Source organism: Budorcas taxicolor, chromosome 21 (genome assembly GCF_023091745.1).
Source record: "Budorcas taxicolor isolate Tak-1 chromosome 21, Takin1.1, whole genome shotgun sequence".
Lineage (NCBI taxonomy): Eukaryota > Metazoa > Chordata > Mammalia > Artiodactyla > Bovidae > Budorcas > Budorcas taxicolor.
The window spans coordinates 45,643,087-45,658,595 of NC_068930.1; the positions used below are offsets into that span (position 1 = coordinate 45,643,087).

The window sequence follows — 15,509 nt, forward strand, 5'->3', positions numbered from 1 at the left end:
TGAGCATGCACACACATTGTCTTTGTAAGTAATTAAGCAAATGGGGCAAAATGTCAGTAATTAGTGATTTTGGATAGAGAATGTCCTGATATTCTTTATACGCAACTTTTTTTGCAAGTTTTAAGGTTTATCCATGATACATTTTAAAAGAAAAGTGACCAAATTTTTAAAAACCACAGTGTGACTCCATATTGCCATTATTTTGTCAAATTGTCAAAACCCGTCATGATTGAAACTACATTTCTCCAAAAGAAACCCTATTCCTGATAGATACCATTGCAATCAACACCACTCACTTTTTCTGGTTTTGATTCCTCTTCATTCTCATCATCAGAGGAAGGACCTGCCAAAGTGGACACTTTGCTAATAACACCAAGTCTGGCTAGCTGATCCAAAAATATATCGCCACCTTTATCTACTAAATCCCTTATGATTTGCAAAGCCAGCAAGTGGCCATCATCATCATCCTGGGGAGAAAAAAGAAGGAAATTAAAAGAAAATGGTAAAAATAAGTTTAGCAGCATGGAATAGGCAAATGCACTCATTTGCACAGACAAAATGATTTAATTAACTTAGGATGCAACTGATTTTACTACTAGTTAATGAAATTAAAACTATAGATGTTTCAAAAAATGACAATAAACTTACCTCTTGATCAAGAACAGTTGCAGTTATTTCCACTAGTATTGTAGGCAAATTGTGACCAACATCAGAATCACAAACTTCTTTTAAGAGTGCTTCAGAGCAAAAATGAATCATTTTTCGAATCAGAGCAAGACTTGCTTTCCTTGAAAAGTAAAAAAAAAAAAGGACTTTTAGGTAGGTAGCCATGATACGTAAAATTAAAAAAATAATAATAATAATGAAAATTAAAATATCTAATTTAAGTTTTAAACAGTCTGCTGAAAATATACTTAATATAAGAATACTATTGGTAAGAACCTACTGAATAGTACAGGGAACTCTATTCAGTACTATGTAATGACCTATATGGGAAAATAATATTTTTTAAAAGAGGATATATGTTTATATAACTGACTCACTTTGCTGTACAGCAGAAACTAACACAACGTTGTAAATCAACTATACTCCAATAAAAAAATATTTTTAATACAAAATCAAACTAAGACAATATTAAACTAGTTACACATTCTTTTTTTTAGGTAATTTCATTTTTTATTCTTAATTGAGCTCATTAAAACAAATTATTTTTGTAATTTACTTACATGTGCTATGTCATATTTAAGCAGCATTATTGCTAACATTCCATGATAATTTTAGAAAATCAAAAATGGTACCATTACTGATAAATGGTGTCTATAACTCCTAACACAAAACTCTTAAAACATCTGATGGTTTATATTGAAATCAAATTTTTAATCAAGCATTTTCATCCTTTGTCAAACTTAAGACTGTTCATTATAACTATATTCTCTAAATGAGACCCTAGTAACCCCATGCCCTCAAATATTCCCATTGTTAACAACTTACATGACTCCTTTCCCTTCTATTTAGCTACTGCTTTGCTCAGAGCATAGGAGATACTCAATAATGTCACATAAACTAACCTCAACTTTATAATAAGCAATTTGTTCTTTTAAAGTAGAAGACACACACAGACATTAAAATAATACACTGGTCTATTACATAAAAGTTAGTAATTCATTTAACACACGTTTTCTGAGCATCTAGCAATAGTCTGAGCACCAAGCTGTAGATATCAATGCCCTTGAAGTGACTCCTCCACAGGAAAGGTGGAGAGGCAAAAATCACTACCAAGATCTAAGAGGGGCATGTGACACAGAGGTATTCCCTCAGAATGCGGCCTCCATGTATTTCACAACTCTCCCTAGGTGAATTTCGTAACACTATGCATTCCTTAAATTTAAAATATCCTTTATTACAAATTCAAGTATATAACAGAATACAGTAGGCAAAAGGAGGACAAACTGGCCTAACTGGATCAGTTCCTTCCAGTGTTTGTTAATACCTATGTATATATGGTTGTAAAATCAGTATTTATGTATAATAGTTTTATGTTTTGATTTATCTCAATTAAAATAACATAAGAATGTTCACATGTTGTCCACCTATCTGGCTACTATCACTCACTATCATGCTGAATCATTATAAGCCAGGAACACTTGTATGTATTTTAAAAACTTTACATGTCATTTAATCCACCCAACAAACCCTATGAAGCAGTTTTATTAGCTCAATTTTACTGATGAAAAAAAAAGGTCACAAAGAAAGGTAAGTCTACTAAGGTCAGAGAGCTAATAAATTAAGAGCCTCAACTCAGGGACTTCCCTGGTGGTCCAATGGCTAAGACTCTGCCTTCCCAATGCAGGCGGCTGGGGTTCAATCCCTGATCAGGGAACTAGATCTCACATGCCACAGCTAAAAGATAGCACATGCTGAAATGAAGATCGAAGATTCCAAGTGCCGCAACCAAGACCCGATGCAGCCAAATAAATAAATAAATATTTAAAAAAAAAAAAAAGAGCCTCAACTCAAACTCATCTCTTAACCAATTCACCATGCATAATATACATAAAATAAAATTTTCCTGTTTAACAGTATTATATAAATTGTGAGCATTTAGCTTACAGACTTTTCAATCAATACAATAGTATTATTTTTATACTATTATTATTTAATATATTTAATACTATTATTATTTCATATACTATATATTATTTTTATACAGTTTTATTTCTTCAGTAGAGGGATTCTTTGATCCCGGAGTCTAAACATTTTCATACATACTGAATGTGCATCAGTATGGAATCCATACTTCACAAATGGATTTTTAAAAAAATCTATTAAGTGACAACATGGACGGACCTCAAGGGCATTGTGCTAAGTGAATAAGCCAGAGAAAGACAAATACTGCCTCATATCACTTAAACACAGCTTTAGAGACAGAGAATGAAACAAAAAGCTCCAAGACCAAGATTTCAGACAGTGTGGATTCTGTGAAGACAGTAAAATATTATGATTGATATGCAAAATGCCTTAGGGGTAAATTTAAATCTGGTGGGTTAACTGTCACTGGACATAAGCATTTGAACTGAGGCCTGAATGAAGCAACCCACCATTCAAAGGCTCCGGAGACTGACAAGTCTCCACCGAAGTGAGCTAAGTGCAAAAGTCTCAAGGTAAGAATGGACATAGAAAGTTTCAAAAACAGAAAGAAGGTTAGCATAGTTTAAGTGCAATAGACTAGGAGTTAGATAGTACTAAATGCGATCAGAGAGCTGATTGGGACTTAAACAAGACACCTTCCAAGCCTGAGTGTTAAGGAGTTAGGTTTTATTTAAGGCCAATTAAAAACTACTTGGCTTCCCAAGTGGCTCAGTGGAAATGAATCCGCCTGCCAAGCAGGAGATGCAAGTTCAATCCCCAGGTCGGGAAGATCCCTGGAGGAGGAAAAACCCACTTCAGTGTTTTTCCCTGGAAAATCCCATGGACAGAGGAGCCTGGCAGGCTACAGTCTGTGGGGTTGCAGAAGAGACATAGCTCTCAGACATGGCTTAGTGACTAAAACAAGAAGAAGCTACTGGAGGGTTTACATCAGGTGATGTGACATGATTTAAAAATGAATTCAGCCTAATATGTAGGAAAAGACTATAGAGGGACAAGACAGAAAAAGAGGAGAAAGACTAGGTAAGAGGCAACCTTAGCAGCCAAACTACAGACTATGGTACTTTGGACCAGAGTATTAGCAACAGATGGACAAACATGGCAGGTTTTGGACACACTGTAGAGGGAGAGCCACCAGGACATGTCAGGATGAAACGACTCATAACTTCATGCCTTTGTACATATTCTTGTCATTGACCCCTCTAAATCTATCTCCCTAGAAAACTTCCAAGTATCCTTTAAACCCCAATTGAAATCTCATTTCTGCATAAAATCTCCAATTTGCCCAGCCAATTAGTTGTTAAATCATTTATGTTCCCAGGGCTGCTACTGCTAAGTCGCTTCAGTCGTGTCCGACTCTGTGCGACCCCAGAGACGGCAGCCCACTAGGCTCCCCCGTCCCTGGGATTCTCCAGGCAAGAACACTGGAGTGGGTTGCCATTTACATGTTTACTCTACCACTTAGCACTCTATATTATTACTCATGTCTTCCTTATTAGCTTGCAAGGATAAAGAGGGCCAATTCTTCCTAATTCTTTGGTTAACTCCTCTAGTGGCAGGCTTACAATGACTCTATCAAAAAGGCCTTCATAATGCTCAATAAATGTTAGCTGTACTTAAAATTTTTCTCTAGAGTTGATATTCAGAGAGTTACAAAAACTATGTTAGGTTAAGTTTTCTTGATTTTCTAAATTACTTCTCTTAAGTCAGATCATCAGAAGGAAAGATTTAATTCTCCAATCTAATTTTTATTCTTACCATACCTTTTCAATATTAAAACAATGTCACATTCTTCTGGAAAAGGGAGATAGATAAACTACATAATTAGTAAATACAAATAGTATGAATAACTACCTTATTGAAGGCAGCATAGTCTGTTGAAATGTTTGTGCAAATACTGGCAGCAACCTTTTCAAGTATATAGGTGCCATTTCTGGATCTCCTTTCGGCTCGTTACATTCTTCTTCATCTTTATTTGTATCTTTCTTTTTCTTATCATCCCCTTTATTAACTGGACACATCCAATCACCTACAGACAAATATTGTTCAATAAAATACACTTTTTGGAAAAATTTTCAGGGAAAAAATATTAAAATGTACTCAATGATAGCTATCTTAATTAACAATAATCAAATTAGAATACTGTATCTATCAAAGATGTTCATAAAAATACTAAAGAACATTAGTATCTCCAATGAGTTGAATCACAACAAGGAGATAAATTTGGACACTCGCAGTTCAGTTCAGTTGCTCAGTCGTGTCCAACTCCTTGCAACCCCATGAAAAATTTCAAAAATGTTTCAGAGACTCTGCATTCATCTACTTTATGAAAACTTAAAAGTTTGGTCAAAGTGTTTTGTCTACACAACAAACAACTATTCTTTATGACATTCCTATACCCTTAAACTTGTGATTTGGTCTTTTTGGAATCATGCAGCCACAGTCTCAAAGAACACAGAACAGTACACTGTAATAGGTTTATCAAATATAAGAGCATGTGTGTAAAATCACTTGACTTTAATTATTTCCTTATATAAGGGAGTTCATTTGTTTACAAAAAGCTACTTTTATGGAAGTGAAGCTGAAAAGTAATAGCAGATGGCATAAAAGTAAAGATACTGCTACTCACCTGGAGATTGAAGAATAGCTACTACTTCACTGTGGCCCCTTTCCCGGGCTTTATCTAATGGAGTTTTCCCATCTTCATCTCTCAGATCTGGATTTGCACCATGCCGTAAGAGAGTCTAGAAAAGAAAAGCATTTAATATGGATATTGGTGATCAACACCTCATTTCAATGGACACCTTCAATGTACAGTTCTGCAACGTTCAACAGCATCCACATACTTCATAATGCAGATTTACAGAATTACTTAACCAAGCAGACTATCAATTCAAATCTCTGCCTTTGCACACAACTCTAAAGTTGTTTATTTACATCTTGAAAAAAGTATAGATTAATTTCACTTATTTATTAACATCTCAAATTAAGTATGTTCACATCTGAACCTGTCATCTTCTCCATCAAGCCTCTCCTCTCAATTTCTTTACTTTAACAGAGGTACTAGTATTCAATCTGTATAACAGAGAATGCTGTCATCTGTGCCATAATGAGTTTAGTGACACAGAGTTTCTGAGAGTGCCCTGCCAGACAGGATTTTTCACCCAAGTTACTAAAATCCATTCCACAATTTTTGTTGCATGGACAGGTAATAATAACTATGCTGTAACTTCTATCTGGCCAACACCAATTCTAAGACTTTCCTATTTAAAAGATGTTGACATGTGTATGGTGGGAGGTAGTATCTTGGAATCAATTAAAAAACAGAAGAACCTGTGAAGAATGATGTGTGTGTGTTAGTTGCTTAGTCGTGTCCAACTCTTTGCAACCCCATAGACTGCAGCCCACCAGGCCCCACTGTCCATGGGATTCTACAGGCAAGAACACTGGAGTGGGTTGACACTTCCTTCTCCACAAGGAACTATAGAAAGAAAGAAAGTGAAGTCGTTCAGTCGTGTCCAACTCTTTATAACCCCATGGACTGTAGCCTACCAGGCTCCCGCATCCATGGAATTTTCCAGGAAAGAGTACTGGAGTGGGTTGCCATTTCCTTCTCCAGAAGAATGATAAAACATGTTAAATGCTTAAGACCCTGGCTGGCACAGAATAAGTGCTTAATGAGTACCTATTATATCATTATTAGTAACGGCAGCTATAGTTCATTGTGGGCTAATATATAATCAACATAGATTAAGATTAGATACAATTCATTTGGCTTTTTCTCCCTCTCAGATACCAGAAAACCAGCATGGGTTAAAAAAAAAATGTTCAATAAAATTTTTTACTACCCTTAGAAATATCATTTCCTCTAAAAATTAACCAATTCAAGCTGACAGAAGTTGACCTTGAAGAGATCACCTAGAAGGCTAAGTTATTAACAAAAAATTTTCTTAACAACATAAACATGACAATAATAGCAGCTACCATTTAAGTGTCTACATACAATGTGCCAACTACTATACTAAGTGCTTTTCAAGTATTTTTTTCCTAATCACCATGATAATGCTAGAAGGGACTTCCCTGGTAGTCCAGTGGTTAAGATTCTGCACTTCCATTGCAGGGGACACAGGTTTGATATCTGGTTCGGGAACTGAGATCCATGGTATATATACATATACAATGAAATATTAGTCATAAAAGAGGATGAAATCTTGCCATTTGTGATAACATGCATGGACCTTGAGGGTATCACGCTAAGTGAAATAAGTTGGACAGAGAAAAATAAATACTGTATGATCTCACTTATGTAAAGAATCTAAAAAATAAAGGAACAAATGTAAAAAACAGATTTGAGCAAACTCCAGAGATGGTGAAGAACAGGGAAGCCTGGTGTGCTGCAGTCCATGGGGTTGCAGAGTCAAACACGACTGAGTAACTAAACAACAACAAAAGTCCTTTGCTAAAGTAAGAATCAAAGATATTATGATTCTTCTGCAAACAGAATATCTGCTATATTGATAAACAGAAATAACAGAAACATGTATAAAGCTATTCATTACCAGGAGAAAGAAATCAGGGGAAAAAACAAGTTTTCAGCAATAGCTGACTGGTTGAAAACATTTGCACAGGTTAAGTATACAGATGTAATAAAAGATCTCTATATACTAATAGGGAGAGATCTCAATGTGTATTGCATATGCACTTAGTCACTCAGTTGTGTCCAACTCTTTGCAACACCATGTACAGTAGCCCACCAGACTCCTTGTCCATAGGATTCTCCAGGCAGAAATACTGGAGTGGGAAGCCATTCCCTTCTCCAGGGATCTTCCCACCCCAGGGATAGAACCTGGGTCTCCTGCCCTGCAAGAGGATTCTTTACCATCTGAGTCACCAGGGAAGCTGGTGTATCATTAAACAATAATTAAATAATAACAATGTGTATTTTTAAATGAAAAAAGCAAAGTATAGATCAGTATATATGTTACATTTTGTATTAAAAAAAAGCATATATATTCTTGCTTGTACCTGTATTAAAAAAACAATGAAAAGATTTAAACGGAAGGAATGAAGACAGTATATAAGTATGGCTTCTCCAAATAAAAGTTTTTATATTATTCTAATTTTAGAGCAATGTAAATATTAAATATTAAATTAATAATTTAAAAACCTGGATTTTACCTTTGCTACTTGAGGTCTTCCAAAACATGCAGCATAATGTAATGATGATGACCTTTGACCTCTGTTAACATCAGCACCTCTTTCACAAAGAAATTCTACCTGTAAAATAATGGAGAATCATAAAGTTGCCTTATTAACATGTCTTTGATTTAAAACATTAACTTTTATTTATTAGCTTACCATTTCCTGAGTTCCAAATGCAGAAGCCCAGTTTAATAAAGTTTGACCTACATCATCCATAAAATTTACTTCAAAGGCTGAAAGTTTAAAGGAAAAAAATAAATCTTTTTTAAAGGCAACAAAATAATAACAAACTTTTCTAAAGTAGGAACCATTTAAAGACTATTATTAACTAATAATCACTAAACAGCCAGTTTTAAACATTTAGGTCAACTACACAGTAGTAAATAATCAGCAAACACAAATTCTGCTAAGAAAAAGTATTCCAAGATTTTTAAATCACTGGGGATTCACAAGGCTATAAGCCTTAGAAATAAACATAAGAAATAAAATAACTAAATATACAATAAAACTAGACAGTATTAGTTGCCTCATGCTGTAACTGAGGAAAAGAAGCTAAACCACATCTATACTCAAAACAAAAGTCTGATGACCCAGGAGATCTTTTCTTTTTATTATAACATCTCTCTATTTATTTATTTTCCCCGTGCTGATGGCTCAGATGGTAAAGAATCTGCCTGCAATGTGGGAGACCCAGGTTCGATCCCTGGGTCAGGAAGATCCCCTGGAGAAGGGAATGGCAATCCACTCCAGGATTCTTGCCTGGAGAATTCCATGGACAGATGCTACAGTCCATGGGGTCACAAAGAGTCAGACACGATTGAGCAATTAATACTTTCATATTTCACTTTCATGCTGTGCGGCACTCAGGATCTTAGTTCCCTACCCCAGGGATCGAATCAGTGTCCCCTGCAATGTGAGTACAGAGTCTTAGCCACTAGTCCGTCAAGGATGTCCCCCAGAAGTATCCTTCACCAGCTTATATTTGCTGATCAGCTCATGAAGCAGTCTAAAAAAATGTACTATATATTATGAAAATTCACTTGTGTCAGTTTCCATTAATCCTAAGAAAACAACAGCCCTCAATTCAATCTGCGTTTAACCTTAGAATTGGTATGACTTCCTTCTGGCAATAAAACAGGTTAATTTCATTACTCATTCAAAAAGCATTTATTCAGATCTTACCATGCACCAGACTGATAATTTATATATATAGGGAGAGGAGATACGGAAGACATTGGCCATTCTGTTTTCTGACACAACTGCTATAAATTTTTAAAATTAAAAAAAAAAAAAAAAAAGCCTAGAAATTAAACATAATTCCTTATCTGTTTTCTTTTTATATTTAAAAAAATATTTTCCAACCTCCTGTGTCGATTGCATCTATAAGTGCATCAGTATCTTTACTTCGAATACAGTCTATAAGCTGCCGATGTGAGCGCTCCCCAGAACTATCCAATCTCCGAAGTCCTGGGATTCTGCCTGTGGATCCAGCACTAGATTTTGGCAAAGCCTTTCGTCCTTCAAATAATAGCACCAAGAGAAGGTCAACCAAACGCATGGTATCAAGCACACATCTTTCATCACCCTGCAATGCACTTTCAATTGAATCTGGAAGCTCTGACCTCAGGAGATCCTAAAAAGAGAATGGGAGAGAAGAAAGTTTTAATCTATTCTCATTATACAAAGACACATCTTTGAAAAGACTAATAAGGAAAAAAACCACTCTTACGTGCGTTACTACTGGAGAGCCTCTGCACAGTGTTGAGAGCAGACTTACAATTGTTGAGACCTGGTTACTCAATTTGGAATCTGCAGCTGTGGAAGGTGCTCCTGTGGTGCTGCGACTGGGTTTGCAAGCTGATGATGGCCCTGATATAGTACCACCAGCAGCAGCCATTCTAGACAATAGCTCCTCAGTTAATCCATGCTTGGCTAATGGAGCTGGGTCAACACCACGACGGGTAAATCGGTCAGCTAGTGACGCAAAACATCGCAGAGCTCCATCTGAAACCTAATGATGTAAAGAATATACATGTGAATAAAATTCACTTAAAAAGGACTAGTACTATTTATTTCAACAGTGAACTACTAAGAAAGGCAATTGCAGCAAAGGATACCACCAGTCTAGATTTGAATCCTGGCTCCTCATTCTGGTAACTGTATAACCTGAGGATATTACTTAACTGTTCCTCAATTCTCTTATCTGCAAAATGGGAATAGTAACGGTACCTATAATTCATTGTCTGAGCTCAAAAGATGATATATGTCAAGAAACTAGAGGAACAGTAAAAAGCTCAATAAATCTTTATTATTATTATGCATAACTAGGCCAAGATAATTGATGAATAGCTAAAAATAACATCATGGTAAAAAGGCACTAGAAGTCAAGTTTTATTTTCAAAAGATGATAATTTAACAAAAATTTACACATTTAAAATTTTTAAAACTATTATTTTACTTGAATGAAAACTACCATTTAGCAAAATTGTGCTGAGCCAACAAATTTCACTGGGTATTAAGTGCAGCTTTAGAAATCATATATTTCTATAATGTTTAAATCTTAAGAATAAACACATGCCACTTTTATATTCTAAAGTGTCTCATTGCCAAAGAAACAAACAAAAAGATTACCATATAGAAATATAAAATGAGAGAAAGAGAAATTATTTCTACCTCATCAAACAAAAAGTTCCAATTACACTAACACTGACCCTTAAACAACATGAGTTTGAACTGCATGGGCCCACTTATATGTGGATATTTTCCCCCCCTAAATTCATACTACAGAACTATACAATCAAGAGTTGGCTGAATCCATAGCTTTGGAACCCCAGATAGGGATGGCAGACTATAAAGTTACATGCACATTTCCAATTGTACAGAGGGTCAGCACCTCTATCCCCCAGGTTGTTTAAGAGTCAACTTTATATCATAGTTATAACCAGAGGACACTATAAAATCACTTTTTGAAAATAAAGTATACAGAAGCTATTTAATTACCTGATGATCTTCATGTTTTAATAAACTAGACAGAGATTCTACACAAATTTCTAAAGAAGAATCTTGAGGTTCCATTTTGCCACAGAGTCTGGACACCACAGCCATGGCAGAGTGCAAGGTGTCTTTATGAACCAGGTGTCCACTATCACGAATGAAGGTAAGCACACAATTCAAACCACCAGCCTCGAAGACTGCTCCTGATTCACGAGTGCATATTAGTTCTAAAACCTACAGTAAAATAAAATTAACAGAAGAATACAGTAAGTCCAGTTTTCATTTTCAACAATGACAGAACATGATACACCCTCCAAATATATTGGAAGTCACATTTTAAAAAGTAAGGGCAGGGTCTGAGAAAGGGTGGGTGTGAGAGGCAGGAGCCATATCTGGCTGTGAAGACGGCAAGAAGTAGTCCCTGAAATAGCCCAAGAAGGTGACCAACAAGATGGACAGGGAAGATAAGGCATTCAAGTTGAAACAGAAATTAGAAAAGAAGAAACTCAAGGAGCAGGCCGTGAAAAGGGCCCCCTGGCCACAAGTGGAATTAAGAAATCGGGCAGAAAGCTGTCCCTTGTGCCTGAGGCAATGATCTTTAATTCCATTCTTATTTAAACATCCGGATTTCCTACCATACAAAGCTGCTATCAATAGCTAGAATGAAGTCTTGGAGCCTGTTGTACACACTTAACCTTTCATTAAAAAAAAAAAAAGTGAAGCAAAACAGAATAAATTTTAATATATTTTATTTAACACAATATGTCCAAAGTGTCATTATTTCAACATGTAATCAATATAAAAATTATTGGTATCTTTTGTACATGTACGTTTAGTCTTCAAAAACCCATGTATATTTTATACTTAAAACACACTTTAATTTGGGGTAGCCACATCTGAAGTGTTCAACAGTCACATATAGCTACCGTATTAGACAGCATTGGTTTAGGTGGTGAAGCCTGTACGGCAAACTAAGAACTACAAGTAATTTAGCAAAAGTCTATAAAAGTCCTAGACATTAAAAAACAAATCAATAAATGCCAACTATTACACTATTCATTATCTTCACACTACTCTCAAATATTAAGACATTAAAAATCACTTTGGGGGCAAGTTTCTCTGAGCCCACCCATGTGTCTATCCACAAGTACTGTACACTTCTTCCTCCTAATAAACATCTTACTTGCTTCACTATAAAAAAGTTTAAAAATACATTTTAAAAAATTACTTTTTGGAACTTCTCTGTGACCCAGTGGCTAAAACTTCACACTCCCATGCAGGGGGCACCAGGTTCCCTTGTCAGAAAACTAGATACCACATGCTGCAACCACAGTGCTTTGCAGGCTGCAAGTAAGGATCCCACAGCTAAAAGACCCAGAGCAGCCAAATAAGTATTTAAACACAAATAAATAAAAATCACTTTTATTTTCTAAATTATATGATGTTTAATACATTCAGGTAGAACTAGAACTAGGGTCCATAATTCTTACAGGCATACCAGAAATTTAGACTTTATGCTATAAGCAAGAAAAATGTTTTAAGCAGGGAAAATAATATGATTGGATTTCCAGTTAATAACTGGGGAAAACAGGGTATAGGAAGAGTATAGAGGCAAACGCAAAAACTCAAGCATTAATATTCCTGAAAGGATGAGGGCTTAACCAAGGCAATAACGGCAGGAACAAATAGAAGGAAATAAACTAGAAAAGCACTTGATCATTCATTACATGTGCGGAGTGGAGAAAAGGAAATAAAAGATAAAGTACAGGTTTCTGTCTAAAGTGACTGAGTACAAGTTGATGCCACTTATCAAGAGAGGAGTTTATCTGTAATGAAAGAATGAATTCAGGCAACCAGGTGAATATGTCCAACAGGCCTTTGAATATGGAGTCTAGAACTTGAGAGAGAAGTCACTTCTAGAGATAAAGATGTAAAGGGCATATATTTATATATGAATGGTACTGATGCTCATAGATGAGATTGTCTAGGCAAATAGACAAATCTCATCTTAAAGCTTAAATATATAGCTTTAAGAAGGTAAAAACAGAACCTTAGGAAATACTACCACTGAAGAAGTGATGAATGAATTAATAATCTGCAAAGGAAAGAGAGAAAGGGAGAGCAGGGTATTAACAGATAAGAAAAAGTTTGAAAATATAGCTCGGTGAATATATGCAATGGAGTAAAGTCCTAGTTCTGGAAGAAAACTGAAGTGATGTGAGCAAGAGGGGGAAAATCTCTGAACAGAAAAACGGATACCTCTTTCTCCGAGGCCAGACACAGACAGAAATACAACTATAAACACAGAGATGAAAGTCAAGATATTAATACCTACAAAAACAACTCTCAAAGCATGGGGAAGACATGTTCAGGGGTCCCTGATTTTTTTTTCATAATAATACTATAACAGTAATTGTCTTTTTCTTTCTTATTCCTTTAGGAGTGTAAGGTAGAGTTTTCTAAAAGTTATATGAATTGTGATATAGCAAAAGGCTGAATGCAGAAGCAAATATTAGGATCTGGCTGTCTTCTATTAAGTCACACATTTCAAACGACACTCACAAAAATGCTTAACAATGCTACTTTTCTCACTAAATTTCTCTTTCTTCGGGGTATATTTTCATTAAAAATGTAATGCATGTTAACACATATTGAGCCTGTCATTTTATGATAAATGAATAAATGTTTCTAAAGTCTGTTTTAATATCTAAGATGGTAAATAGAAACAAGCAGAACCTACATAAACAAAAGCTCTTTGTGGGTCCTTAATAATTTAAGACTTATAAAGGGATCCTGAGGCAAAAAGTTTGAAAATTGCTAAACTAGTGATAGCATATTAAAAAGCACAGACATTACTTTGCCAACAAAGGTCTGTCTAGTCCAAGTTGTGGTTTTTCCAATAGTCATGTATGGATGTGGAAGTTAGACTGTAAAGAAAGCTGAGTGCCGAAGAATTGACGTTTTTGAACTGTGGTGCTGGAGAAGACTCTTGAGAGTCCCTTGGACTGCAAGGAGATCCAACCAGTCCATTCTAAAAGAGAGCAGTCCTGGGTGTTCATTGGAAGGAATGATGCTAAAGCTGAAACTCCAGTACTTTGGCCACCTCATGCGAAGAGTTGACTCATTGGGAAAGACTCTGATGCGGGGAGGGATTGGGGGCAGGAGGAGAAGGGGACGACAGAGAATGAGATGGCTGGATGGCATCACCGACTCAATGGACATGAGTTTGGGTAAACTCCGGGAGTTGGTGATGGACAGGAGGCCTGGCATGCTGTGATTCATGGGGGTCGCAGAGTCGGGCACGACTAAGCGACTGAACTAAACTGAGAGCAGCAAGAATCATAAAAAGAATGAAAATATTTGGGAATTTTTTAAAAAAGTGAATCACATAAAGTCTAAATATGTTCACCAAGCAGCTCCAATAAACTACTTACCAGTACTGGTGCTTTTAGAGTCACATAAAGTTAATGATTGGTCCCACCAAGAAAAAAATGAAACGGCTAACTCTAACAGGAGTATAGCAAAATAATTAAATGCACAGTCCCTAGACTCAGACTTCCTAATATTCAAATTACTCATCACTGAATCTTGGCTCTCTGCCACTAACTACCTGTATCACCCCAAGCAAGTTACTTAATCTCACTATGCTTGTATTTTTTTCACCTACAAAACAGGTATTGTTTACTCTCTGAGAGATCTTCACATGTACCAATAAATAATGAAGACTTACCTTTACACACTGTTCAGCTAAGTCTCTGCTTGTTCTGTTGTTAAGTTCAACCACAACCAAACGATTGCAAAGTGCTTTTATAGCTCCATCTACCCCAACAATCCTTCGGGTGCACTCTGCAGATACGTCCAGGTAGTATGTTATGGCACGGGCTGTTACCTCTAACACATTGTCTGGAGCACTTTCATCAAGAAAAATTTTGCAGAGGGCTGGTAAGAAAGTGCGAGGAGGACATCTGTAGTGAAAGAAATCATATTACACCCAGGATTACTAAATTCTTAACATCCAAAAGTCACCAATGTAACAGATAGGAAAAACTATCACATAATACATTATGTTAAATACTCCGTTCCACATGTATATTAGGTAATATTTCTCATATTGCTTTTGTTGCCATAACAACAGTCACATGCTAATTTCATCACTGCTGAAAATATCAGGTTGTAAACAGTTTAAAGTAGCAGCATTAACTTGAAACCATGTTTAGAAAACACTCCTATTCAATACTCAGCTCCAACATCAACTCTGTAAAACCTTCCCTAACCTCTGCAAATAGTTAAGTGGTACTTTCATGTTCCTAAGGCCTCATAAAAACAGTACCCACACTGTTTAATGTATCATTTTATTTCCTTATTTACATTAAGAGTTCCTGAATGCCAGGAATGTTGTTCAATTCATGTTTTATGGGAATTGTTCAATTCATGTTTCATGGAAACAAATGCTGATTTAGGGTTTAACAGACCAGGGTAAAACACAGGACAACAGCTGTGTAACCTTCCTGGTCCTGTTTCCTCATTTGTAAACCAAAGATAATATCTAAACAATATCTATTTTATATGGATGTTATGAAGATTTGGTGAAATTATACACATTCAACACTTAGCTCAGTACCTTGGCACCATATTAAACTAATTTATTAGCTCCCCTTCCCTCCTAT

At 35.8% G+C, this 15,509-nt stretch overlaps 1 protein-coding gene across 6 annotated transcripts in view; it reads right to left on the reverse strand.

The window, feature by feature from the left end:
- The window catches only part of HECTD1 (HECT domain E3 ubiquitin protein ligase 1), a 73,216-nt gene that overhangs the window by 43,689 nt on the left and 14,018 nt on the right, over positions 1-15,509 (reverse strand). For all 6 annotated transcript variants that reach the window (XM_052659458.1, XM_052659463.1, XM_052659460.1 and 3 more), the window contains exons 3-12: positions 14,573-14,807; positions 10,849-11,076; positions 9,578-9,859; positions 9,211-9,481; positions 8,005-8,081; positions 7,825-7,923; positions 5,276-5,390; positions 4,501-4,675; positions 649-787; positions 297-467 (exon numbers count right to left, since the gene is read on the reverse strand). In XM_052659458.1, coding sequence (XP_052515418.1) covers positions 297-467; positions 649-787; positions 4,501-4,675; positions 5,276-5,390; positions 7,825-7,923; positions 8,005-8,081; positions 9,211-9,481; positions 9,578-9,859; positions 10,849-11,076; positions 14,573-14,807 — 1,792 coding nt within the window. The remainder of the gene's footprint in view (positions 1-296; positions 468-648; positions 788-4,500; positions 4,676-5,275; positions 5,391-7,824; positions 7,924-8,004; positions 8,082-9,210; positions 9,482-9,577; positions 9,860-10,848; positions 11,077-14,572; positions 14,808-15,509) is intronic.